At 47.6% G+C, this 25,562-nt stretch overlaps 2 protein-coding genes and 1 long non-coding RNA gene across 8 annotated transcripts in view; 2 read left to right on the forward strand and 1 right to left on the reverse strand.

The window, feature by feature from the left end:
• The window catches only part of STON2 (stonin 2), a 79,390-nt gene extending 69,139 nt beyond the window's left edge, over positions 1 to 10,251 (forward strand). For all 6 annotated transcript variants that reach the window (XM_080395223.1, XM_080395225.1, XM_080395226.1 and 3 more), the window contains 2 exons: positions 4,162 to 4,364; positions 5,642 to 10,251. In XM_080395223.1, the coding sequence (XP_080251349.1) occupies positions 4,162 to 4,364; positions 5,642 to 5,725 (287 nt within the window). In that variant the 3' untranslated portion in view covers positions 5,726 to 10,251. The remainder of the gene's footprint in view (positions 1 to 4,161; positions 4,365 to 5,641) is intronic.
• LOC308067056 lies at positions 1,267 to 4,168 on the reverse strand. The gene is made up of 2 exons (XR_013929431.1): positions 4,052 to 4,168; positions 1,267 to 3,243 (listed from the first exon to the last, which is right to left on the reverse strand). It is a non-coding gene; the product is annotated as an uncharacterized lncRNA (long non-coding RNA).
• Positions 10,252 to 10,402: 151 nt separating the features above from the next.
• Positions 10,403 to 25,562, forward strand: part of GTF2A1 (general transcription factor IIA subunit 1) — a 63,061-nt gene continuing 47,901 nt past the window's right edge. Inside the window, exon 1 of the mRNA XM_080395232.1 lies at positions 10,403 to 24,373. Coding sequence (XP_080251358.1) covers positions 24,344 to 24,373 — 30 coding nt within the window. The 5' untranslated portion in view covers positions 10,403 to 24,343. The remainder of the gene's footprint in view (positions 24,374 to 25,562) is intronic.

Genomic DNA, 25,562 nt, shown 5'->3' on the forward strand with positions numbered 1-25,562 from the left:
GTGATGCTGTCTTACCCACTGCTACTTTGAGGGCAATGCTGGTCCATATCTCTTGTTTCCTTGGTCTTGTGTCTCCCAGTATGAGGCTTTATCATATATACCCTGTGTCAGGGGGAAACAGATGACAGACTTGGTGCTCTTGGAGCCCTGCCACAGAGCATCTATCCATCAGTGTCACCGTGCAGAACACAGGGCAATTAGTATTTGTTTACATCCTGAGAGGAAGAGAGTGTCCTCACCCCTCCGGTCAGGGCAGATGTAATTTCAGGGAAAGGAAGGGCCTTGCAAGCACTGTCTTGGCCAGGACACATGAGCTATGTGAGAGGGAGGGAATCCCACCAAGCATAAAAATAGTCCCTTGACTGGCACTTCACACTGTCTTGCTGTGGCACCTGCGACTGACCCCTAAGAGCATTCTGGGTCCTCTGTAAATGCCTGGTCTGCTAATGAACTGCTCTGGTGCCCGGGACTCCGGAGCAGGAGAGAGGTAGCGGCATCGCGCTGCCTCTCCATCAGCCCTGCCTGCGGTCCGCCCTGACAGCCGGTACCACAGCCCCACAGGGCCGGAGAGCCGGTCCCCCCCGAGCTCACTGCTTACAGTCAGGCTGTAGCACCCAAATGGTTAAGAATTATTTCAGCAGCCTCCTTGTCTTATCCATACGTTTTCTCTTTGTGCTTTCTAGTGGGATGGGGCCCTTGGCACTCTTGCTGTAGGAACTTGTTATCAGCCTTGTCTGCGTTATTTTGTAGCCAAAGTGTCTGCTGATGACTGGACATTGAGAAACATATGACACATGAAGGACTGTGTGTACTCTATGATTTGATCTGAGAAAAAAATACGGACTGGGTTCTAGTGAGCACATTGCTGAAATCCTTTCCCAAATGGCACGCTAAACTTTATTACCCTTCTCATATTCACCATTAACATGATCAAAGCAGCTGAGGAAGAAAGCCTATTTACAGGCTCTGCAGAGCTTCAGCTGCAGATGGCTGGGCTCCACATGTTTGTGGTGGGGTTTTTTAAATCCACCAGCAGAATATTAGGAAAACATCCACCCGGTCTTCGGTCGTGGGAAAACGCTCTCCCAGCGATGCAGGGATGTAGCCTCTATGCAGAGCCTCGGATCGGGATATTTGACCTTTGCTCTAGTTTGGCTGTGGATCCCAGGCATGCTGCCTGGTATACTTTCTGAAGTAAATTAAATCAGTTAATGCAAACATGTTGAGACATCAGAGTCGTTTGGAACACATTCCCTCCAATCACGGTAACCTGTGCATATATATGAATTTTATTATCAGAACCTCGATTGTCTGAATGAAATGTCAGTAGCTCAAGGAAGCAAGAGATGCAAAACAAAAGCAGTCTGTTGATTTCATCCGGATTTTACTAAAAAGTGTACCTGTCCGTCAGGGAAAGAGCTCTGCATGGGCCTGTTGAACAAACAGAAAGTCTGTGGAAGTTGTGCCTTGTGCGCCTCACGCTCAGGACACTAATGAACACTGATGTGTTTGGTATTTTCGCTATAGCTTCGGTGCAGGAGTTACTTTTTAATCAGTTCACCTTGTTGCCTAGCACGCTTGACCTGGTTTAAATTAATAACTTCCTTTTTTTTTTTAGTGTTGTACATGGTGTTTTCTGTCAGTGGGTGCTCCTACTAGAAGAAATTAAAGTATTGAAGTTGCTTTCTTAGTTGCATTACATTAATTTTTTAATTTTTTTTTTTTTTGCTTTTTTCCCCTTTACCTCCCCTCTACCCCCTTTTTTTTTTGAGCCTGAATATCCACCAGGTTTGGGTGAATGTCCACCAATATTCGGCTGTGTTAGAAGAGTGGTTGCTGATTCCATGTGTCCAGTTGAAATTATGCAGAGTTTAAAAGCTCAGCTCTCCAAAGCACCTGTCGCAGTGTGCTGAAGCCCAGTTCAACACTTCCCAGCGGTACCTTCACATGCGTCCATCCCAAAAGCACCGGGCACACGCCAGCTCAGGGGTGTAGCGGCGCAAACTGAACTTTTTGTAGCTGTGGCCATGGCTTGCGCCAGAGCAGAGAGCTGCCTCTCCTGGGCTGCTGTGCGCCTCTGCTGCAACCCAGGCAGCCTGAAGGAGGGAGCAACCCATGGCAAGCCAGAGACAAGGAAAAGCAGGGCAAAGCAGATGAGCAGGAAGGGTTACAAGGAGGGGTCTGCTGAGACTGGTACAGGGTGAGGGAAGAGAGAGGAGTGGATGGGGAGCCTGAGACTGGGAGTTGGTTGCCAGTTCTTAGTGCTGTACACAGAATTTCTGAGGCAGGAATGAAATTTTTAGGCATCTTCATAACGCAGTACCAGAGAACAGAGATTCCCAGGTATGGGCAGTGGCACCCGAGTGTCCCATGGCAGAGGCTGAAGTGCACTGCCACCACAGGTGTGCCCACCACAGCCAAGCTCAAGCACTGGGCAGAAGCAAGAGCCCTGCGGTGCTGGAGGACACAAGGATCTCCCAGAGAGCCACATGGGGCTGCTGCTAGCCCACGGTGGGTGGGATCATCTCAAAGGTCTGCTGTGCACCGCTGCTTTTAATCTGGAAAAGGTATGCTGCAGGTATGAAAAGCTGGGAGGCGCTGTCAGAGAAAGGTCCCAGCTGGCTCTAGAATGAGGGCAACTGAATCAGCACTTTGCTTGGGATAACTAATCCTGATGAAAAGCAGGTGATGTATTTTAGTGCTTGCAGAACTTGAGCTTTTATATCTGCTTGATAGTGCACCCACTCATTCATAACTTGGCTCCAGCTGCGGCACTGCATATCTCTGCAGTCTCTGCTGAACTGTGTAGTTTCTCGTTGGATTTGCTGCACAGGCATGAGTTTATGAACTCTGGATACACTGTTTGGAAATATGAGGCTGACTCCAGATGAATTTTTTACCCAGATTTACACCGAGTTGAATTTTTTTTTCAGTTCTATTTCAAAGGTTAACTGGGATGCTCCGATCCCTAAGCCATCCAAAGACTGCTGAGTTTCATCTTGTTGGGACAAGTAATATCTCAAAATCCCACATCTTGCTTTTCAAGCTTCAGCACACCAAGGCTGACTTTTGGGCTAAGCTCTGGATGAGGAGCTGTCTTCCTTTTCAAGACTCGGGCTTGCAGGTCCTTTGCAGGTGGTATTTTCCTCTTCTTGCCAGGGAGAACTTCTGGGCTTTCGCCACCCAATTCTTACTCTGTCTGCCTTTTGCCTTCCTTCTCTCTGTCCTTTACACCCTGCTGGGCTGCATGGAGAAGAATTTTCCCAATGAACAGCAATTCCCAAGCAATCAGAAATCCTAGAGCCTATAATAGTGGCAGACAAGGATTCGTTCATTTATTTGTACATGACTTTCATTTACACACACTTAGATCAGGATCCCTTCAACCAGAAAGCTCAATGTGGCTTTGAAGGATTTCATCCTCATTTTACAGGCAGAGAAGCTAAGGTGCAGACCTGAAATTACTTACTCAAGAGCTTAGGGAGCTCGCAGCAGTCAGAAATAAAACCGACCTAGCCTGAGTAGCAGTCGCTACTTTAATTTTTAAACATCACTGCCGTCAAGCAAAACATGGGGGAAAAAATAATAAAGGTTATCACTTACAGAAGGCAGCACTAAACGTGATCACTTCCTCACCTTGCATCTTTAGTGACTAGCCACCTTGTCATAGGTTAGAGTAAGGAATAAGGCTAAGCTGTCCACAAATTTACTTTTTGAACCCAGGAAAGTTATTTAACCTTATGCAGTATATTTTCTTTTGGTAAGAACAGGGCTAACAGTTTCAAGTAAATGTGAAATACCTGCCAAATTCCACCTTTCCTTACTATCATATGACATTTCAGAAGGATGTGCCACAATGTACGTACATGTTACATACACTGGGGGAATGAGAAGAGGGGAAATACCTTTAGCCTAATATGCTTAATTTACACCTTGTATTGTCACGCCCTAAAAGCAAACTAGAGTGATTTGCAGTTTGCTTAATTCCTCTGGAAACTCCCAACAGCACTGGAACAGGTAAGATATTGTCACTGGCTGTGAACTAGCTCACCCAGGCAGTTTCTCGGCTTCTTGCAGTTTTGTGATGTTGCTTCCACCTGGATATTGTGTTTTCTGACCCGTCCAATGCAACTTTCAGGCCTGTTTGCTCTCTTTTTCCAGCTTCTGGCCATCCTCACTGCTTCTTCTGTCACCTAGAGCTTGGCTCTGACCGGGAAGTGCCTTCCAGTTTTGTCCGCTATGTAGATGTGGAATTTGACATGCCCACCACTTCTGCGTCCAAAGCCACTGTTCGCTCCATCTCTGTTGAGGACAAGACCGACGTGAGGAAGTGGGTCAACTATTCAGCACATTATAGTTACAAGGTAAAACTGAGCACGTGGCAGTCACCGTGGTGACTTTGCATACTTCATTGTCTTGAAAAAAGTGTGGGCAGACAAATAAAATACCACGGGCAGCTGAAGTGGGAATTTAGCACCTGCCAAGCTCTGTGCAGTAGCTACCCGTGTGCAGCCTATTGATTCATTTGGCAAACAAGCAGTGAATTATCCCTCAGCAAAGATGGAATAAGCTTGTTTGCAGTCGCTTTGTGGAGGAACGTACCGCCAGGCAGCTACTGGGGGTTAGCTGGTACAGCAAGAGTGTGAACAGGGAGTTTTGCTGCCCTTCACAGCAGCTACAGTGGCAGCGCTACAGCAAACAAAAGGTTCACATTATTTCTCTGCTTAAATATTTCTTCTTCCTGCCTGCCCTGAAGAGAGGAGCAGATGGGGAAATGCACTACGTATACACCTGCCAAGAATTTCAGTACGCCAAAATCTGCATGTTAGCTGATCACTCAGCAGAGAAATTGGCATCCTACCTGCCTTCTTTAAGAGCAATGGTGAGACATAGTGGGAAGATTGTCGTGGCAAATATTTTTAATGGTAATTGTGATTAGTCTCTTATTTGCCTGGAGATGGTATTTGATCTTCCTAAGTATCCCTTTTAAGGATTAAATATTGGATTATCCCTGAGTTTTCAGAGATGTTGACATTTAGAACACAAACGTCGATCCCCTTGGCCCTGTCCCGGTACTAATTGGCACCTGTAGCCCGAGGATGGCAGGGAGTGTGCCGATGTTTGGGTTAGCGTTAGGCAGTCCTGCGAGGGGCAGGGAGTTGGATTCGATGATCCTCATGGGTCCCTTCCAACTCGAGATCTTCTATGATTCTATGTGCACTTTCAAAATTAAATATCTCTGCCTCATACATCAGTCTGCAGAGTTTAAAATTGAGGCTGGTGTGCTGCTGTCACTTAGGAAGCCACCTACTCTCTGCAGATTTGGTTCTGGGTTTGGATTCAGGGTACAGCTGGGGATGGTAATGAATATAAAATCCTGTGAGACCAGTACTCTGCATATTATCTCTTTTGGAAATGATGTCATGACACAGTTGAATTGTAATACTGTTTGGATTAGACTGAAAACATTTACAGTAAATAAAATCCAGCTTTTCCTCATCAGTCTATTTCTCTTCACAACCCTCTCAGTTTACCAAGAGTTTCTTCACCTGAGCAGGACATGAACCGCCACTAAGGAATATTTGTATTCTTTTGTTTTCCTTTCTCATTACAAATGTTCTCCCTCTTTTTCCTCTGCCAGGTCGAAATAGAGCACAAAAAAAGCTTGAATGAGGATCTGAAGGGAGAAGATACCGCAAATGTCAATGAGTGTGCCACGCAGTGAAGGAAGATCAGTCTGCAAGTCCCAAGAGGGGTGGTCAAATTAACAGACCTGGAAGAAAGGACTTGCAGGGTTTTGGTATTTTTCTTTTTAAAAGTATGGAATACTACTATTAAAATAATGCTCTGAAGAGTGTTATTTTTCCTTGTGATGATCCATACTCTGAGAAGAAGCTCATCAGTGGTTTGTTTGGAGCGAACACGTGGGCTTTTGCTGGAACTATTTAAGTACAGTTGGGGTATAGACAGAATGACTCGTACTACAGTCAAGCCTGCCTTTTCTGCCTCTTCATCTAGGTTCTGCACTGAAGTATGGTCTGGCCACCACCACAGCCAAACCAGAAAGCAGCCTTTATCTCATTTACAATTTTGCCCTCCTATGCTGAGCAGTTTTTTTGTAAGCCTGTTGATTTGGTCAGTGGCAGATTCACCTCCTTCTGAACTGCCAAATAAAACCCAGGGAGCACGGAGTGAAAAATGATATAAAGTGTCATTTCTGAAGTGGACAACAGAGTGAAAACTCTGAGCATTATTCTGGAGAATCAACAAATTCTGCGTCTTAAACATAGTAAATGGTCAAGCAGATGAACTACAGACAGGACAGTTAATCATGTAGCTGTTCTGTTCACCCCCTCCTGTCTCATCCCCTGAACAACAGCAGGTCGTTGTGCACATTTTCGTGGGGTCTGCACAAGTTACAAGAAAGCCTCTGGAATTTCTTAAAGTTTTTCTTTGTTAGTCTGGGCTGTTTTGTTATCTTGTCTGAACATGGTTACGGCTGCTAGTAACAGGGAATGTGTGTTACAATAGAGGTGATGCGGGAGGGACTTTGCTAAGATCAGACCATGCCTGCCTAGAAAGGTATTTAAGGGAAAAGCATTGGGGTTTGGTTTTGGGTTTGTTTTTTTAATATCTTTTCTTGGATGGGTAAGGTGGGTGTTTACTGAAAATGTCAGAACGTGGTTATTTTAACAGACAATGTGTGCTTGCCTTCCTGAAAATCCTTGGAATTCTGTCCAGCACAATATTACTTTCATGTTCTATCTTGAACCTCCAATATAGGTAACTTGTATGTTTATAAAACCCCCACTAACTGGGACCCAAAATCTCCTTTCATAAATTAACAGCTCCCATCATGGAGATTCTTTTATCTCCACTTAGCTGAAAGTAACAGCAAGTCTTAAAACTTCTTTCTAAATAAAAATGCAGAAGGCAAGAATCTCTCATTCATGTATATTTTCAGAGATAGCAGTGTTCAAGGTACCCATTTTTTGTAGCTGTTTCCATGGCTTGTGTAATATTTTGTCTCAAGGTAATTCTAAATGTAAAAAAAAAAATAATTATTAAACCATTTACCTTTTGAAAGGTTACTGCTGACTTTAAAATCACACATTTGGAAGCCTTGACAATGTAATTTTAAATCATAATGAATTAAAATGAAAACTTTTTAATAAATTTATAAATTTATTCTATTTTACATTTCATATAACAGAGAATTAATACACTCTCGATTTGCTAGTTTTACTGTGACTCCTATAAAAAGAACTACAAAATTAAAATCCCAAATAAAACATGAGCTTAATTACATCGAGTCTAAAACTGGTAGTGGTAGAATTTAAAACAAATTATAGGGAACTTATGAATGCCTTTTTATATACACCTGAATTTCAGGCTCATGTCAACCTAATGATATGTATTTACACAAGCATGCCACTGTAAATATGTAAAGTCTTGGTCCTTCTAGGACTTCTTAATAAGCACGTAACATTCTCCTGCAGGTAGTCCTACTGAAGCCCAGGGAGCTCCTTGGAGCGCACCAGTTAGTACTAAGCATTTGCAACGTCTCCTTGTAAATGGAGACGTGCCGTTATCTTTTATAAAGCATTTTGAGATCAGTGGATTAAAATTACTGATCAAGTGCAAAGACTTATTTATTAAAGGATAACTTGTATAGGTTGTGAAATACATGGGAGCGTGGGGCTGATTCTCAGCTCTGTCACAGGCGGGCTGCGATGAGTTGCATAGCAACTCCTTTCTACAAAATTCACTCTTCAAAGGCATTCAAAGAACTTCAGGATGTTTTTCCTTTTTTTCACTGCGGCTCCTAGTGTACAGTTTCTGAAAAGGACCAGCAAGAAATCCAACAAAACCAAGCTGAAGGAGTGCTGAGGTGTTGCTGAGGAAGCATGAGAATGTTTTGTGAAAGAAACAGTCGGGAGCTTTCCTCCTCTGGTCTGCAGGCTCAGTGTCTGAATTTCTCTGCCTGTTGCCCCCAGCTCTTGAAAACACAACTAAGTAATAGCAAACAAAAAAATGTTGTACTCCTTAAAGATGGGAGAAAATCAAAGGAATATAATTTTCCATTTCTGTTAATTCTTGAATTGTTCAGTCTCTGTCATAACTCCAGCCACAGAAAATCTCATGCCCCAGAAACTGAAAGATTAACATATTGGAGGTTTCTGGATTTACCTGATTTGTTTATCTCTTCATCACTGATTTTTTTTTTTTTTTATTCAAAGTTAATGAATGAAAGAAAGAGTATGGGCTTGACTCTGATCTGTCTTATGTAGTTAGGTGTATGACCGATGTATCTCCTCCAGTCCTCATGGAGTTACGCAGACAAAACTGGAAAAGTGTTCTGGTTTATAAAAAAAGCTATTTCAATCCATCCTGATCTCTGGAGAATATTTTTCTAATGTATCTGCCACTGAATTTTTAAGACTTTAGGATGAATACCTCAGCCAGAGTTTCAAAAGATCTTATTTCCTATTGAAGCACTAGAGTAAGTAGTTTGATTTGTCAAAAGAGCACTAACAACCGAAATCTTTAGGAAATCTTGTGTTGGTATCACTAGGTGTCACCACTGAATTCTTTTTTCAGCCCAGCACCATTACAAGCGCTGAGCATTTTGAACACTGGGATCCTAAGTGCCCTTTTTGAGGCTTCCACTGTCCTTGCCTGGTTAAACAATGCCAGTTTTTCAGTGTTACACACACGAACCATATACTCTTTATCCATAGGAGTTGTGTAGTAATTTAGACTGTTGATGGGAGTGAGGGGAAAAGAGCTTGAGAGGTTTGTCAGTTTTAGAGTAGCAGAAGTGATTTAGATACAAGCTATGCCGGTAGTGGGGATGATTTTTATTTTATCTTGGGGAAAAATATCTTTGAATAGTTTCCTTTTAATACTCCTTTTGAGAAAGATTTAATCACTGTCCTTTGGCTTATTTGAAAGCTTTGTAGTACTTAAGTACTCCATGCAGTAAATGCGCCCTCAAGGTAAGCATACATTTACTCCCTGAAGCTATTCCCACTTTCAGCCTTCTTTCTATTTCTCATTATGGTTTTGTTTCATTTTTGTACTGTGGTAAGACTTGAGGCATTGCAGGGAATTTTGCCTGGAAAAATAAACAGTCTTTGATCGCTAGGGGTAAAGATAATATCTCTGGGCAGCTGAGCTTTATTTTAGTGAATGCCTTTAACTATGGACACTGCTAGCAAAATGGGCAAATCCAGCTGAGAAGTACTGTAACTGACTGATGGGTATTTTCTCCTTTATTTTATTTAGACTCAAATTTAGTTATATTATGAAGGAGACAGATATAGCAGTATCATAAGAAACACTTGGGGAAATAACTTACCTTTTCTGGTGGGTTGCTGGCTGACATGTTTACTTGACAGGACTTCCAAGACCTGCTGATCTACCTGTCTACGTGACTTTGTAGCTGCTAAAGCTCCTTCTTGATCATTCACCTACCAGAATAGAGAGCAATTGCACGCAAAAAAAGCATGAAGGCAAGAGGAAAAGGTGTACAAAGCTCAGCCTGGAGGTACTTTTTTGCTTGCATGAAATTCTCCATAATTTCCTTGGCCCTTGAGTGCACACAAACCAATCAAGTCCTTGGTAGCTCACCTCTGTTCCAGAGGGTGCAAAATGCCTTTCAGTGACTCTTAGCAGCTCTTGTTTACAGCTGTATTCATCTCCAGAACTGGCCAGCACAAGAATTTGCAGCACACAGAGATCACTTATTGGTGAAGGACTTGCTCTCTGCTGCCACTAAAGCGAAATCTAGGTCATGGGTTGTCCAAGATACGACAGTTTGCGTGGTAACAGGCATAGCTCTTCCTAGCCTTCCTGTTTTGTTCAGCCAGCCATCCACCCATCCACCCACCCACCCATCCATCCACCCACCCATCCACCCACCCGTCCACCCACCCGTCCACCCACCCACCCATCCATCCATCCACCCATCCATCCGTGCATCCACCCATCCTCCCATCCGTCCTACCCACCCTCCCTCTCTCCCGTACTTGCAATTCATTCTTTGCACTATTGACATTGGTTGGTTTGATGGTTATTTTGTAACGTGTTCCTACCTTTTTGTTTTGTAAAATAAGGAAGTCTATACACTGGCTAACTTTGTAGAAGTGGTTTATTATTTTTTCTTTTTATTTTATCAGTTGAAACGGGATGTCATGTTTTGTTTGAACTATGGGAATACTTAAATAAATGTTAAGATGAAGCAGCATATCCACATTTTTGCTGTGAAATTTAAGTTGTATATGTGCTGTATATTCTGATAAGTCAGAAGTCTTGAATTCAAAAGAGGAAGAGGGAGTGCTTTGAATGGCATAAAGAAGGAAATAATTTGGAATTAATGGGACTATATGTAGAAAAAAGATTATTTCACTTGGTCATCCAGTTCGAACAATAGAACACAAAGGAAATGGAGCAGGCCTAGAGCCTGAGCCACAGAACAGATGTGCAGAGCAGTGCTGACATCATATAGAAGATGACCCAGCATTTGAATGAAGCCATCCTGAAACAAAGGTGATTGAGAATTGAAGCTTCTGCTCAGTGGGTCTCTTCTGTTCTCTGACCAGTAAAGCCAGGAGTACATGTGAGGGCTGCGTCCTCCTGTGATCAGAACATCTGTTTGCAAAGCAGGTGTAAGGATAAAAGTCTCAACTATTTACTATTCTCTGTGTTCTTGCAAACTCGAGTAAGCCAAACATCTTTCATACAGCTTTCTCCTTCCCTCACAGTCCCTGAGACCAGCTGCAGCTTGCTGGTTTTCTGAGAAGCACTCCCTGAATCAGCCCGAAGAGCTGGGCAGTCTCATTGACCAAAGAAAAGCAGATCCCCATCGTAAGGGCTGCTCAGATTATTGCTCTGAGCTCGGCACGTTCTCCGTAGTGTGCCTCAGCACAACTGACAGTAAGTCAATAATTTTACCGTATAAGAAAATGGAGGTACGCAGGGAACAATGCCTCATGTTCATTATTCAAATCAGGTCAGCCAGAAGAAGGAAAGTTAAATAGAAAGATTCAGGGGCTGTCAGTAATAGCAATTTATTTACTATAATTCGTGTGTTTAGTGACATTTGTTAAATGATACTATCAAATTGAGAAGGTGGCATTATATTAACCATGATAGCTTGATAGTACTCAAAATGGTTTTTAAAAAGAGAGTTATAGAAAAAGCAGAAAGTTTGAAATTGGGGAGCTCAGAGTTCCTCGGCAATAGCGCAGTCCTTCCAGACAAGCCAAAATAACACCCTACAGGAGGTGCAGAAGTCAGAGTGCCGGCGCAGCATGTACCCAAACAAAAGACATCACTAGAGTGAGATAGCGCAATTTGGGGAGAAAAAAGCACCACGGCTGTTCTTTCAGTGCCCTTGATTGCCATGATTGCCCTTACCATCTAACCCAGATATGTTGTAAATTTATGAGCAGGACAGAAGCTGCTGAAGGTCGGCTGAGGTAAAGCAAAAGAGAGAGCAGCAGCTCCTTTTTGCCACCCAGGTGCAGGTCTGTGCCACTGTGGATGCGTCTGAAACGCGGAGTGTGCTAATCCCAGAATAAAATCCTGTCTGTTTTTGTCAGGGTATTAGAAGCCCAACAGCGACTGCCATATATAAAAATGTAGCTGGAGTAGTATTTCAGACACCAGCCGTGAAAGGTGTCTTTCTCAATAATGGGACAGCAAAGCCTGATGGAAAGGGGTGACTACACCCCTGCTTGTGGCTGCACTGGGGTGCTGCAACAAGCGGCTCTGCTGTGCTGGGGTTCAGGGCTGTGGGCAGACTGGTCCTTCCCTGCTCCGGGACCTTCTGCCATCTCCCAGATGCTACTGCCCAGGGGCTGTAGATAAACCGGGAACCGATCACTTGGCCTACAGAGCTTCTGCAGGAAAAAGAGAAGCACAGGGTGAATACAGCTGAAATGAAATTTCCTAAGGTGAGAGCCTCTGGTAAAGGTTTCCCTCATGCAGAACAGGAAAGGACAGCGCTACTCCTCTGTGTGGAAGCAAAAAAATGCGTTAGGGCAGGGTCAGTTCAGCAACTGTGTCAGCACAGGGAATGAAATGGGAAAACCTCGTGTCACTGCACAGATGCAGGCAGAACTGTAGCAGAATTGTGGCTTCTGGAAGAGAGAAACAAAAGCAAAATTGCAGACGTTTTTCAAGTAAGAGATTAATGGAGTTCAACCGCTACGGCATCCGCTGTCCCCACATCCTTTTGATCAAAATCTTGCTTAAATGGCACTGCATCGGGCAGCCGGCTTTTTTTTTCTTTTTTCTTTTTTTTTTTTTTTTTCCTTCCCCAAGCTGTTACAGGTACCCTTTGCCCAGGAGGAAGAAATGTCCCTGGCAGTCAGGAAGTGACAGTTGGCGCGAGAGGAACAACAGGGGAGTGCGGGTGGCAAAATAGGATACGCTGAAGTTACAATCTCAACAGAGAAAAAATATGTGCTAGTACATTAAGAAGTGACGAGTCGGGAACTACGCAAAAAATATGACTTGGGGAGTCCCAGTCTACAAACACTGACCCTAGGAACAAAGGAGAAAATAGTAAAAAACCCAATACGAGTGTTACGAAAGATTGGAAGGTTTGTGAACAAATGGAATCGGATTTGAAACTGAACCACGTTGTCAACATCAGCTCTCAAATTGTATGGGGCCAGAGGACCTAAAAGACTCAGAAGGCTGAAAGTGAGCTGACTGTGACATTTCTGCTGGGTAAGTTGTAGTCTGCGGTATGGCTCCTACCTGGAGAAGTAACCTGCAGGCTGGAAGGATGAGGTGCTGAGCTGGTGTTCCCTAGGTTGGCAGGAGCCAAGGGACTGTTGCTCTCTAGTGGTCGCTGCAAGTTTTTGCCTGGACTACTGACCTGCTGCATCGACACACAGCTCTCACTGTGAACCCCGTGCAGAATTTGGCCGTGGTTGACACACTGGAAGCCAGTCAGATCTCAAAACTGAGTGTAGGTGTCGACTGCCTTGGTTGATCACATGTTTAGCTGAGAAAAGACCAACAGACAAAATAATTTTTCAGTGGTGTTGACTGCTCTTTGCACCCAGGGAGTACCTACCTGCCCGCACGTTCATGCATCAGTGTGAATTTACATCCATAAAGCCCTTTAAGTACCTCCAACAGAAAGTGCTGCAAAAGGGTACCTTTTAACTACTGTCTATTAAAAAATAAAAGCATACATGTGTGTTGTACAGGCGTGCAGAGGCCTACACAATTATGCACTGTATGATGGGAAGAACAGTAGTTTGACCTTTTTAATTGCTGGCCACCCTTCTAAACGCCGGGCACCCCAGCACCCCGCGGTACAGCACTGGGGCTAAGACCCAGCCCGGGCAGCCAGGCTTGCTACCCCCATCTGGAAACCCCCGTGCAGCTGCTGCCTCATTCTGGAAGTACCAAAATTCCCCGGAGCTCTCAGAGATGTCATGAAAGACACCTCCACACACCTGCTGCCCCTGTGCGTGCCGCAGACCGCCGCAGTCCCGGAGGGTTGGACAGCCAAGGCCAGCCCGGGCTGCCAAGCCAGGCGTTCTCCCTTCCCTCCCTCCAGGATTCTGCCTTGCTGCCCTGCTCAAGAGGAGCACTGGGTGCTATAAACCTGGGCTGGTGGGAGCGCCGCAGCGCTGGTAAGCAAACGGGGTCTGGCTGCCTTTCTCCCCCTTGTTTGAAGCTGCCCAGGAGGGCCAGGGCAGAGGTGCAGACAGTTCAAGGCTGAAAAGAAGGACTGGAGGCTTTGAGGGTTGGGAGTACCGACCAGGTTTGTCCATCCTGGACTGCAGTTGCTGAAATGCTCTTGAGCAAACGACAGAAACAGTCCTTGGAGCAAGACCTGGGCACCAGACCCACCCTTCCCCTCCAGCTGGATTACTTTGCCGAGCCCTCCACAACCTAGAGGGCCTGCTGCCCAGGGGATGGGCTCTGCAGGGTAAGTGACAGCGCTGTTTGAGGGTAGCGCCTTATCTATTTGCTGAGGTGCTATGGAAAAAGAAATGTTGAAATACATCCTCCTCGTGCAGTATTTTCTGAGAAGTAATTTGTTATAAAAAAAGTCTCCTTCCCGCAACAAAACGATCCTTCTGTATTAGAGCCTGGCAAGAACACAACTCTGCCTTTGAAATAAATCCCTTACAGCGTGGGGACAGTTTTCCTTTCCAGCGCCCACAAAAAGCACAGGAAAATCAGCCTTAATCTGTCCTGAAGTAATTTCTTACTTAATTTTTAGGTTTAACACAAAGATGTACTAGTTATTAATTTTCACATACACTGTGCATAATGAACCTGCTTGTATAGGAGTTACAGCTAACAGCCATTGCTCGCACTGGGAGCGCTACTGGGCAATTTTAGCACAGAGGGAATTTTTTACAACCTATTTCTCTGTTTTATTTTGTTTCCTGCGGGAGTGACTGTACTGGCATCGGAGTTCTGCCTCCCTCTTGTGGCTACATCCCTTACTTTCGGCTTCGAAAAGGAACTTTCACAGTGCAGCCCGTCAGAGCTGGTGATAGTCACCGTCCTGATATAAGCCTCCTCCTCAAGTTTGTTGGAAAAGCCCCATTATGTTAGGAATCTCCCATACAAAAATTTCCTATCTAAGGGAGAGTTTCCTTTTCACTTCCATGTGGGAACAACGGAACACGTTTGATAAAATCAGTGGTAATTCATGCTGGTTACGTTTTGTAATTGATTCCAAATGTTCAGCTTCAAGTCAGCCAAATGTATGAGCTCCACCTAGGAGTTAAGGTATATGCCAGGTGATGTGATATTGTTGGGTAGTGCAAAAACTCATGGCCTGTACATTTCAGGATAGCACTTGAACCTTTCCTATCGCCTCCCATTTAAATATCACCTTAGTCCTTTTCAAACAGTTAAGAAATTAAGCTATCTGAACAGTTAACTGAAATAAAAGACTGTACCTCCTAGAGGATAAGGAAGCTAAGATAGCATTAAATCACTGCCTTGGAGGCACAGAGCCCCAGCTGAGCGCAAATCGCATCATGTCCCTAACCCAGAAGAACAACTTCTCCCTTCAAGGTCCTTAGCAGACTTAGAGCACTTGTAGCGTGATTTGCCTTGAGTGTCTCTGCCCTGTGCCCTTGTATTCTTCATTCCTTAGCAATTTACACTGATACCAACACAGCACATTGCCTGCCACAACATTCGGAAAGACGTGTGCAGTGTGTCCTGAAAGCCAAAGCTGGAAACTGGACAGGAGGGATCTGGAAATTTGGAGCAGAGGTCTACAGTAATGGAAAGAGAACAAGCTGCACAGCTTAACCTCTGCTGCTGGTCTTGTTGCTTTGTTGGGTCTAAAAGAAAGTGACCCTGTAGTTCTACACCACTGTTACTCACTTGCATCCTCCAGCTGCATCTCTGATTTCAGCTGGCTTTGGCAGCAGGGCAGGGGACTTGCTTTGACCACTCATATGTTTACCAAACCGCCCCAGTGATGTGGACGGAGATACTATCGCTTTGGCTTTGAAGGTACTCTCAGCTGCTTCACATTAGCTGATACCCATCAGCACCTCCTTGGTAGCTGGCCAGTGAAAACATTCACAGGAGCTGAGCCCAGCCCCGGACAGACGCTGCCAGGGGCTGGCTGCAGCACGGCCGAGCTTGACTTTCTTGGGAAAAAACCATCCCTGGTGCCTACAGACTGTATCCAATGAAGGCGGTGTTGGTCCCTCACCCTCTAGCAGTCCCGCGTCTCCATCTGGCCGGGTGGGTCAGAGCAAAGACCCGTCCTTCCAGCACAAACGCAGCTGTCTGAAACCTCTGTAAACTGGAAGCACTGTTTTCTGCCCGTCATGCAGCTCTGCCCCTACCATAAGACAGCGCAAGCAAAACGGCAGGTATAGCCGGTGCGAGGGGGCGTCTCACTAGAGATGTTTTCTTTCCACAGGGACACAGATGCGCCCACTACTAATCTGCCTAGAGCCCGTCTGAGGGAGAAATGAGATGGCTGATGACAGTAGGTCATATTGCAAATCTAGGAAGATTTGTAGTGGAAGGTGATGCTTCACATGGAAAAACAATCCTTCATCCAAAGCAGCAAGGCAGGGAGTAGGAACAAGCAGCTGAGGGAAAATGTGGTCTATAAGCACAGCTTCCCATTTTTCTTACACGTTTGCAGCTGTCAGAACCTTTGTATGCCCAGGACTCCCAGGCTACACATCATTTAGCATGAAGACTCCAGCGGAGAGGAGCTCTGGAAATGGGTCACAGGTTAGAAACAGCAATAAATGCCCAGGGTCCTATAGCTCCGTTACAGGATGAGCCAGGCTGGCTCATTCCTGCCATCTTCCTTTCTCTCAAAGCCAGGGGCCCCGATGGCCCAGCGGTCCTCACACCAGCACAGCTCTGCCAGTTCGATAATTAGCCTAAGCATGGGAACTGCACATTAACTGCTCATAAACGATAGGCTGGCTGCGACTCAGAACCCAGTTCGCATCCACTGTTCCTCGCCGGGAAGGCAGAACACAGCCAAAACTGAGCTGGAGTTGTTTGCTACAAATTCCATCCAGTCCTGTGAAAAACAACCCTAAGATTTATCTAGGGGGAGAGAATAAATTACAAAAAAAAAAAAAAAAAAAAAAAAGGCAAAAAAAGTGCAAAGGTTCATCTTATCTGCCTGATGCCTGTCATGCTGGGTCCCAGAGGGGACACACGATGACCTCAGACAGCGTGGTGCACACCCATGGTTTTCCGTGAAGGCTGTAGCCTCTTTGCCCTTAGAGCAGCCCTACGTGGTCCCCAGCAAGGCAGATGCTTGCCTGGCTCGCTGGGCCGCACGCTTGGGCGCAGAGGAATGGCTATAGCAGGTGGGTGGCAGCGAGCATCCCACGTGGAGCAAACCTGCCTTTGCACAAAAGCATTTTTACTTTACGGACATGTGACTGTCTAAACCACTGAGTAAAACACACCACAGCGCATCCCTGCTTGGCGCTGGCTGCCCATGCACGGTGTGCCATGGTTGTACACTGCATATTTGTATCCTGGCGTACTCCGGAGCGATTCCTTTATCCTTTTCACTCTCCGGTGCCTGCATATATCAGGACTAACATTGCAGAAGCGAATACAGTTTTGCTGTGGACCTCTGCACATTATAGCCTCCGATGCAGCAGTAATCGGTAAAAACCTTCATGAGCGTGCTAGGGAAAGCTCTGCTTCAGGTCGGTAACGTAGGATATCGCGTGCAGGGAGACTAACTGGTATTTTCAGTGCAGATATTTTGTTAACCGCCTTGGTTTCATGGATCAGAGCCAGCAATATTTTGGCTGCTGTCAGAACCTCCTCACAGTTGAGTAGCTGTGATTCATAACAGTGGCAGTCCAAGTGATTAATGTTACTACTTAAAAAGCACTTAAGCAAGGTAGTACTGACAGAACGTGTGACTTCAAGGTACTCCTTTAGCTCCTGCCCTTGCAGAGCAGCTCTGGCCTTCAGAATTTTAGGGGCCTTTTTGAGCTATTTAAGAATCAGTACTCCGTGTTCAAATTATTATTCAGCCTGTAGAGACCTAAGCATCGGGTCAAACTTGCCTACACATGTGAAAAATAAAGGGGTGGGCTCTGCCTTAGGACGGGATATCTTCACACTACAAGCATTAGGGCTTGCTTACAGCAAGCGGGGTGTGCATTTTAGTAATGGCCAATTCTTCTTCAATAAAAGGAAGCCTGGAGACTTTTCTACATGACAAAGCATTTGGCAACAATGTTGTTTTGAAGCATTTCCTCCTCTGGTCACTTATTTCTACTCCTGTCAGCTCTTTCAGTCACACTAACACATCTTTTGTGCGGCTGCCCTACGAACCAGATGAGGAAACTGATCCAGGTTAAAAATTAGCCAGCAGAGGAAAAAAATAATTAAAATGGCACAGCAAGGAACTGGCACAACTGCAAAGCAAGAGCGTGGTGGCACAGGGACATGGAACGAGCACTCAGGGGTATGGGAAGGAAGTAGGAATGCCTGACATCCTCATTATCACTGAGTGCTCGAGGGTCGTGGGAACCACGGGGTCAGTGTCTCAATTAAGTTTTGCCTTTATGGACTAAGCGTAGTTTTGTCAACCAGAGGCATGAAAGAAACAATCTCTGATCCACAGATCCGTGATGGCAGAAACCTCTGCTAAGGTGTAAGTAAATGCAGCTCATGGCAACAGCCTACAAAGGAGCTTGTTGCCTCCTCCAGCTGTAACTGATCATTTATTAGAAGCAGCTGGTATGAAAGGCCATGGTGCAGCTCTGTGAAGTGGTTTTTTTGAGGGGTGAGCTGAGGGAGGCTAAGGGAAGTCAATTCCCTAAGCAGAGGAGGCACAAGTGGCCCTAGAAAAGGGAACAGGTTTTCAAAATCTGGTGTGGGGAGGGACTGTGTTTCTGCTAGAGGAGAAATCGTAGCACTGAGAGGGGAAGATCTAGCAGCTGGTGGCAGCTGTAGAAGAAAGTCTTTGGATGGGTGTACAAGCCTCTGTGTTTCGTGGTGGTGTTCCTCAGTCTTCGAAGCCCTGAGAGGTCTGTTGGAGATGTGTGGGGACAGGAGTTAAAGTAGCAGACCAGCTAATGTGCCCTTCTGTGAAGGTACAACTTTGGTATTTTGTTTGGAGGAGGGAAGATGGCTTTCTAATGTTGGCAGCTATGTGGCTTTGACTGTATTACTAAGCGCGGAGTTTTATTGTCCTGTTCAGACATGCTGTAATGAGGAAGGTGTGTATATATAAGCTGTTCTCAAACAACTAGATGTATTCTAACAGTAAACAGAACAGCCTTGGCCGATGTCGAAGAATATATTGAAGAATTCTTCACGCTTCCTACTTTGCCTAAGTAAGCACTGGGTAAGAGCAGAGCAAGCCTGAGACTCTAAAAGTCTAATAAAGAAATAAAAGCTTGATGTCTAGCAAGCTTCTCTGCAGGCGTTGCCTGCTCTAGCACTTTAAGCTGAGAATTTGCTGAAACATGGCCTGCCCTCTGAAAGGTCGCTGGGGACAAACCAGGTCGCTCTGGGGTGACAAGGCTCGGCCCTCCGCGGGCTGCGAGGAGGGCAGCAGCTGAGCTGTGCCTGTGTCAGACTCCTAAACCCGCTGTTGACGTGCTTTGGTAAAGCATGTTGCTGTGCTTCAAATTCTGCACGTGACGGCAAATCCATCTAAAGAAGCAGAGGTGCCTTGGAATAAGGGTGATAGGAGCTATTCCGTTCCATTTCTGCCTTGCTTACAAATCGGGGGGGGGTGGGGGGGTAGTGCTGAAGGCAAGAGGGATGTGTTTACTGCCTTTTGTTTCCAGCTACTAGATGATGGCGAGCAGGCTGTTAGAAGGAAAATGTCACATTCTCTATATATCTATTTTTATACCTTTTAATTAAAAAGTGTTTATACAGTACCTGAACACTGAAACTAATATCACATGAGCTCCGTTATGTGTCAGTGTCTCTTCTGACTCTTGAGGGCTGGTTGCATCCAGAAAAGCTTCTGTATGATGTGTCTGTTGTTAACTTCTGCCTGTGCCTTAAGATTTGGATTGTGGTTGGGCCACTTACTATTTTTTTTTTTTTTTTTTGAGCTCTGCAGGGACACTTAAAAAATGACAAAAACCCTAACCACACAAAAAACGAAACGCTTTCTCAGATTGTATTTAAGGTTGTATTCCCTCGTTGGTACAGTGAGTGGAAGCAGCGAGAGTGAGTTAAACATAGAGGTGAACATAAGCTCTAAATTCAAAATGTGTGAACGTAACTGCAAGCAGCTTTTTCCCCTCTTAACGTTTTCTAGACTGACTTGGTTCTGTGTATGCTCCCGTTTCATCCTTTTAACATGTGCCGTTGCAATTTAAAGTTAAATATGTATCTCCCCATTCTTCTGGAAAACTGTCACTTCAGAGACTGGGTCAGAAAGTTTACCTGCTTGACTAATAGTAACGCTGTCTCGCTAACACCTTCTGAAAAGTATTCGATGGCTTAGCTTGTTTCTAAGGAAAGAGTGTAAGATACTGGGTGAAAATTGTATGTTGTCTTCATGCCCACAGTGGGAGACTTCACCAGCACGACAATAGCAGATTGGTAACGTGGGCAAGATTTAGGATGACAAATCTGGAAGGCGTGCAGACGGTAAGCCTCATTCTGTCAGCTGTGTTAAGATTTACACTCCCGTAATACAGTTAAGACCAATTTTTGTTTTCCTTGCTCAACCGCCCCCCAGGGGGGAGCAGAACCAGTTGACATGATCACACTTAACAAGCTTTTCTGTTGTTTCAAGAAATTATAAACCACTGTGTCAGCAACACCTCATACTAGGCACTCTATGCTTTGCTGTACAATCAGAAATGTTTTCAAAGAAAAATGAGGGTGTGCTGATACTGACCGAGCACTGATTTCTCCAGGTACAGGAGGTTGGGTGTACTGATCTGCTCTTTGGAGGCAGAAAAGTAACTTCAGATATTTTTTTTTTATTTACCATTTTCAGATGAACCAAAAACCATTTACAAACTTCACAAATAAAAACTGAAGATCACAACTTTAAATTGGATGTGTTTTGACTTAGCATCAAGATTTTGTGGTTCTTATTTCCAGCTGAATGGCTAGCTCGGTGGCTTTCAGTGCCAATCACAGGTACTTAGCACCTCTGAGTTTCTAGATTCAGTTGTGTCCCATCACCACCCCCATTAGCAAATACTTATACATCAGTTATCCCTTTGCAGGATATCTTCTTCGAAGATATGCTGTGAAGAACAAGACATTAGTACTTGCCAAGAACTTAAGAATGGAAGTGCATTCGACCCAAAAATCACACTGCAGAAAATTTATTTGTGTGTGTCCGCCCCACTTCCTACTCACAAGTTCAAAAATGTCTCTTCTAAAAGATGTGGTTCTCTGATGGACTGCAAAGGGGAGAAAACAAAAACATCTCCATGCCCTAGACCCTTTATATTAATTCAACAAGCTACTGTTGCAGTAGTAAGTCACTTGCTCTGCCGAGGAGAAGCAAGGGATGCTTCTGGTACTAACAGGACAATCGTTAGGGCACGATGCAGACTGCATACCTCTGAGTGCAAAGTACTGGCTGTAAAAGACTGGCTATAAATTTGTTTGTCTTTTTCTCAAACATCCAGTAGAAAAAGGAGGATGCTTGTGCCTAGGATTGAGCGGGAGCTCTTTCATTTTATTTCTTCCTCTAGTACACCGAGGATCGGCTTTCGATCTCGTACATAGATGTGCTTTCTCCTGTGTGGGAGAGAAGGATAGAGAATGTCTGAAGAGAGATGTATGAGAGGAGGATGGAGAATGTCTGACCATTACTGGTGGGAGATAAGAGAGAGGAGGAGAGAGAATATCTGAAGAAAGATGTAAGAGAGGAGAATGGAGAATGTCTGATCTGGCAGGAGATGAGAGAACAACTGGGTATTGTAAGGGAGAGTAAGAAAGATAAACATGGTTATCTAGTAGTCAAAAGGTGTTTGCATGCTCATAGTGATATATAGCTACGTAACTGCACAAATGCTTTCTGCCCCGAGCCTGGTTGTACATACAGCTGGAACTTCTATCCGGGCTCAGAGATAAAAATATCAGCTTCTCTCTACAATAAAGTGTCTCTGGCTGCCCCACAACCAGAGTTCGCGCCTTCATATGCCACACCCCTGTGTTACCCCATATTTGGCACGATTTTTGCAGTGAAGGGGAAAGTTTACCCAAATGCCATCATTTTTGTTCTGGGTATAATGTCAATCATCACTGTGGAGTTCAAGTCTACACAGCACAATGGCTAAAACAGAAGTGTTGAGCCAACAGTAAAGCTGACATCGCTGCTAAACCTGGTGAAGCCACCCTGAGCTGTCAGTGGTAGAAACCTTCGGGAGAAAGAGGACGGACGAGGTAACACAGAATCATGCCTGACTGGCTAACCAAGGAGAGCACTGGTAGATAAATACAGTTAACTGGAAAAGTAATGCTGCTACGTAGCTTATGCCTTCGGATGCTATCAAGATGATCAGTGTTGCTACTGAACTATATACCAACAAGCATGTTGTTGCAGTTCAACAAAATGCTAAATGAAGTAGAATCCCCTAACATCGGCACAGCAGGCAGCTGTGATGCTGGGGAAAAACAAGGTGAACAGACTTCAGCAAGCGGCTCGCTCGCTTGCTCTCTCCCAGCAGCAGCTGAATTGCCATGAATTAGATGGACCATTAGTCTGACTCAATGGGGCATTGCTCATGAGGGCTTGATTTTGTTCACAACAATATTCTTTAGAGGCACTCTGGGGGTTTGTAGTGCTGCACCGCAGCTTGGTATTAGAGACCGAGAAACTGTGGCAGGGCTGCACACACCCGTCTTACCTTCTGGGAAGTCAGTCTGAACTATGGAAGGAAGCGTGATACCAGCCTGAGCCATTACTGCTATCGTGCCCAAATGTTAATTTTTTTAACTCTTCAGTAAGCCACTCTGGAAAACGGAGGGGGTTCCAGGGAAGGAAACTGCAGCTACCCAGTGCCTCGTGTCAAAAAGAGGAAGGGCATGAATGGCAATCTGATTACTTCCTGGTGGCGTGCCAGTCACTTCAGCAGCTTAACTTCACAGTGAAGTACAAACTCTGCGAGAGATTACCACCTTCTTATGGGAGGCATCGGAAGTCAAGTAAGACTAGCGCCCTGCAGTTTAGTCATCAGACCATGAATTATGGCTTCTGAGGGGGCAGACCCTCTTCAGTCATGTTCGGCTGTGCTATGCAGGTGGAAAACTCCAGCAAAAAGGTGGGGTTTGGCAGCTGAGAATGGTAAAATGTAAGCTCTGTTGGGTTTTGGCCAGGGCTCCAGCAATATGCACAGTGAGCAGTGGCTTCGTCAGCTGGCCCACTGCGAAGCAGTCACGTCCCTACACCAAGTCTGCTCTCCAGAAGGGAAGGAGGTGTTCGTTACTGCAGGAATGAAGGATTTAGAGGAATGGGAAGGGAGAAGGGAAGGTCTCCTGTACCTGCTAACAAACTCCTTCCCATCAAAGGGTACCAGGCAAGAGCTCCTGAACCTGTTACTTGGGCTATTTAATAGGTAGAACTTCAGGCTAAAGGTAACTTAATAAACGTAGCCTGCACCATCACAGTGTTTGTTGGAGATGTAACCTGCTGTGTCTTTCGTATGCTGAGTCAGAATTCAATGTTATTTTTCCATTATGCTTGACTGGGACTTAGAACACGTGACATACTGGTGGAGATCTAAGGGATGAGTAGAGTTGGCAGTCGTGCAAGAAGGACTGAGTGAAGGTGGCAGAGGTTAACTCTGGTGGAACAATGCTCGTGACAAGATCTTCCTGCATTACACATCTCACAGGCTGCCAGAGAGAAAGGGGGCAGAGAACGGCAGAGACAGCAACAGAGAGGGGAAAGCGGGAGTTAAGCCAGCTGGTGGGGCTCCGCTAACTTCTTATGCAGGTTCTGTGAGGAGCCGCTGAACACAGCCGTGCTCCCGCGGGCAGGCCCTGACGGCTGGCATCGCTCATTCCGCGGCCTCTCTCGCCCCGGCCTCGGCCGCCCGCCCGGCCGGAGGCCAGAAGCGCCGCGGGGCCTGCGACCACGGCAGCGCCCCCACGGCCCGGGGTGCCTTTGTTTGAGCGCCTGTGAGGGGAGGTGAGCGGGCCGGGCCCCGGACCCCTCCCGCGGGCCGGGAAGCGCCACTTCTGCCCTGAGGCAGGCGCCTGCCGGCAGCGTCCCGCCGAGCGGGCGGCTCCCGGGGGGCCGAGCTGAGGCGCCTTCCTTCCCCACCTCCCCGGCCCGGCCCGCTCCCACCCGCCGGGACCGCGATCCCCGAGCCGGAGCCTGAGCCCGGGGCCAGCCCTGCCCCTCAGCGCCGCCGCCGACCCGCCTGGCGGGCGCCGTGACGTCACGGGCGGGGTGGGGCGCCCCCCGACTTCCGCCTCGGTAGGGCCCGGCTGCGCGGGAGCGGGCAGGGCCTCACGCGGCCGCTTCCGCCTCGGTAGCGTCATGGCGGCGGGGCGGGCGCCTCACGTGACGGCGGCGGGCCCGGCGCGGTCTCGCCGGCAGCTCTCGCGGTGCCTGGCTGCCCCCCCCCCCCCGCGTCCCCCGCTCGCCCTGGCCGCTCGCGCAGCTGCTCGCCTCTCGCTATATAAAGGGGCGAAGCGGGCAGAGCGGGCGGCTGGCGGCGGCGGCTGCAGCCCCGGGGCCGGCGAAGGAGGCCGGGCCAAGGCCGCGGGGTCTGCCCGTGAGCCGGGGCGGGACGCGCGGGCTCTGGGGGGAACGCAGCCGGGCAGGTTTTTATTGTTTTAGGGGCGACTCCCCCCCCCGCGGTTGGGGGCGTCCCGAGGGGCTCGGGACATGGCGAGCTCGACTAACACAAACCCCGTGGTAAGGACCGGGTCGGGGGGTGAGGGGGGCCCCGGGGGCAGCGCGGGCGGAGGGGGCTCGGCCGCCCCCTCCCCCGCTCTCCCTTCCCTCCCGCCGCCCGCCTCGGGCGGCCCCGGCCCCCGGCGGGAAGGGGCGGCGGGGGGGCGCGGGGCAGCCTCACCCCCGCGGCGGGGAGCCAACTTGTGGCGCCCGGCGGCGAAGGGAGGGGGGCGGCGGGAGCGGGGCGGCTGAGGGGGGCGGGGGGGGCGCGGGGGTGGGGGGGGGCTGGCCCCGCGGGGGGAAAGGCCGGGGCCGCGCCGCCGCCCGCGGGCTGGGGGGCTCCGGCGGGGAGGGGGCGGCGGGTGGGGGGCGCCGCCGCCGGAGGGAGCCGCCCGGGGAAGGGGGAGAGCCGGAGCGAGCGGTGGGGGAAGCGCGGGCGCTGCCGCCCGGCCCGCCGCCGTCCCGGGGCGAGGGGAAGCGGCGCCCCAGCCAGGTTTCGGTTTTGTGGCGGCGGCGAAGCCCGCCCGGGCTCCGCTGGAGCCATTTTATGTTGCTTTGTAAGAAGGAGACGATGGTTGCAAAGCACTTATCCCAGCCCGGCCGGACCGGCCAAGCCCTCAACTTCTCTCCGGCGAGCGGGGCAGTATTTATTTTAAAAAAAGAGACAAAAAAAAAAATACCCCCAGACCTCCCCCCGTCCCTTCTCGTGCTCTCTGCACCTCGGCGGTGGCTGGCTGCTGCACTCGTGCTCACGGAGGTTCCGCCACAAGCAGTCACACAGCCCGGCGCGGCCGCCGACCCCCCGGCTGCCGCGCTCCGCTCCGCGCCCCCTTGCGCGCCCCCCGGCCGCGACCCCCGCCCCGAAGCGCTGGAGGAGACAAACCCGGCGTCCCGGCGGCGGGCTCGGCCCCCTTGTTTGTGGCTCTCAGATCCATCATGGCTTCCCCCTGCCTTTCTGCCTCCCTGCTCCTTGTGTTCCTCCTCCCTGTGGCTGCCCTGTTTATATAGAGCTATTGCCGCTCTCTAATATAGACTCTGCTCGGATGGGAAGGTGCTTTCCAGCCCCACGTCACCGCCTCTCCATTTAAACACCACATCAGCCTTTAAATAGGGAGCGAGCCGCGGAGCGCGGGCTGGGAGGTGCATGCGGCCGCGGCGGAGGCTGCAAGGCGGGCGGCGTGTCCCTCGCATCCCGGCCGGGCTGCGAGCC

The sequence above is a fragment of the Falco punctatus genome (genome assembly GCF_963210335.1).
Source record: "Falco punctatus genome assembly, chromosome: 7".
NCBI lineage: Eukaryota > Metazoa > Chordata > Aves > Falconiformes > Falconidae > Falco > Falco punctatus.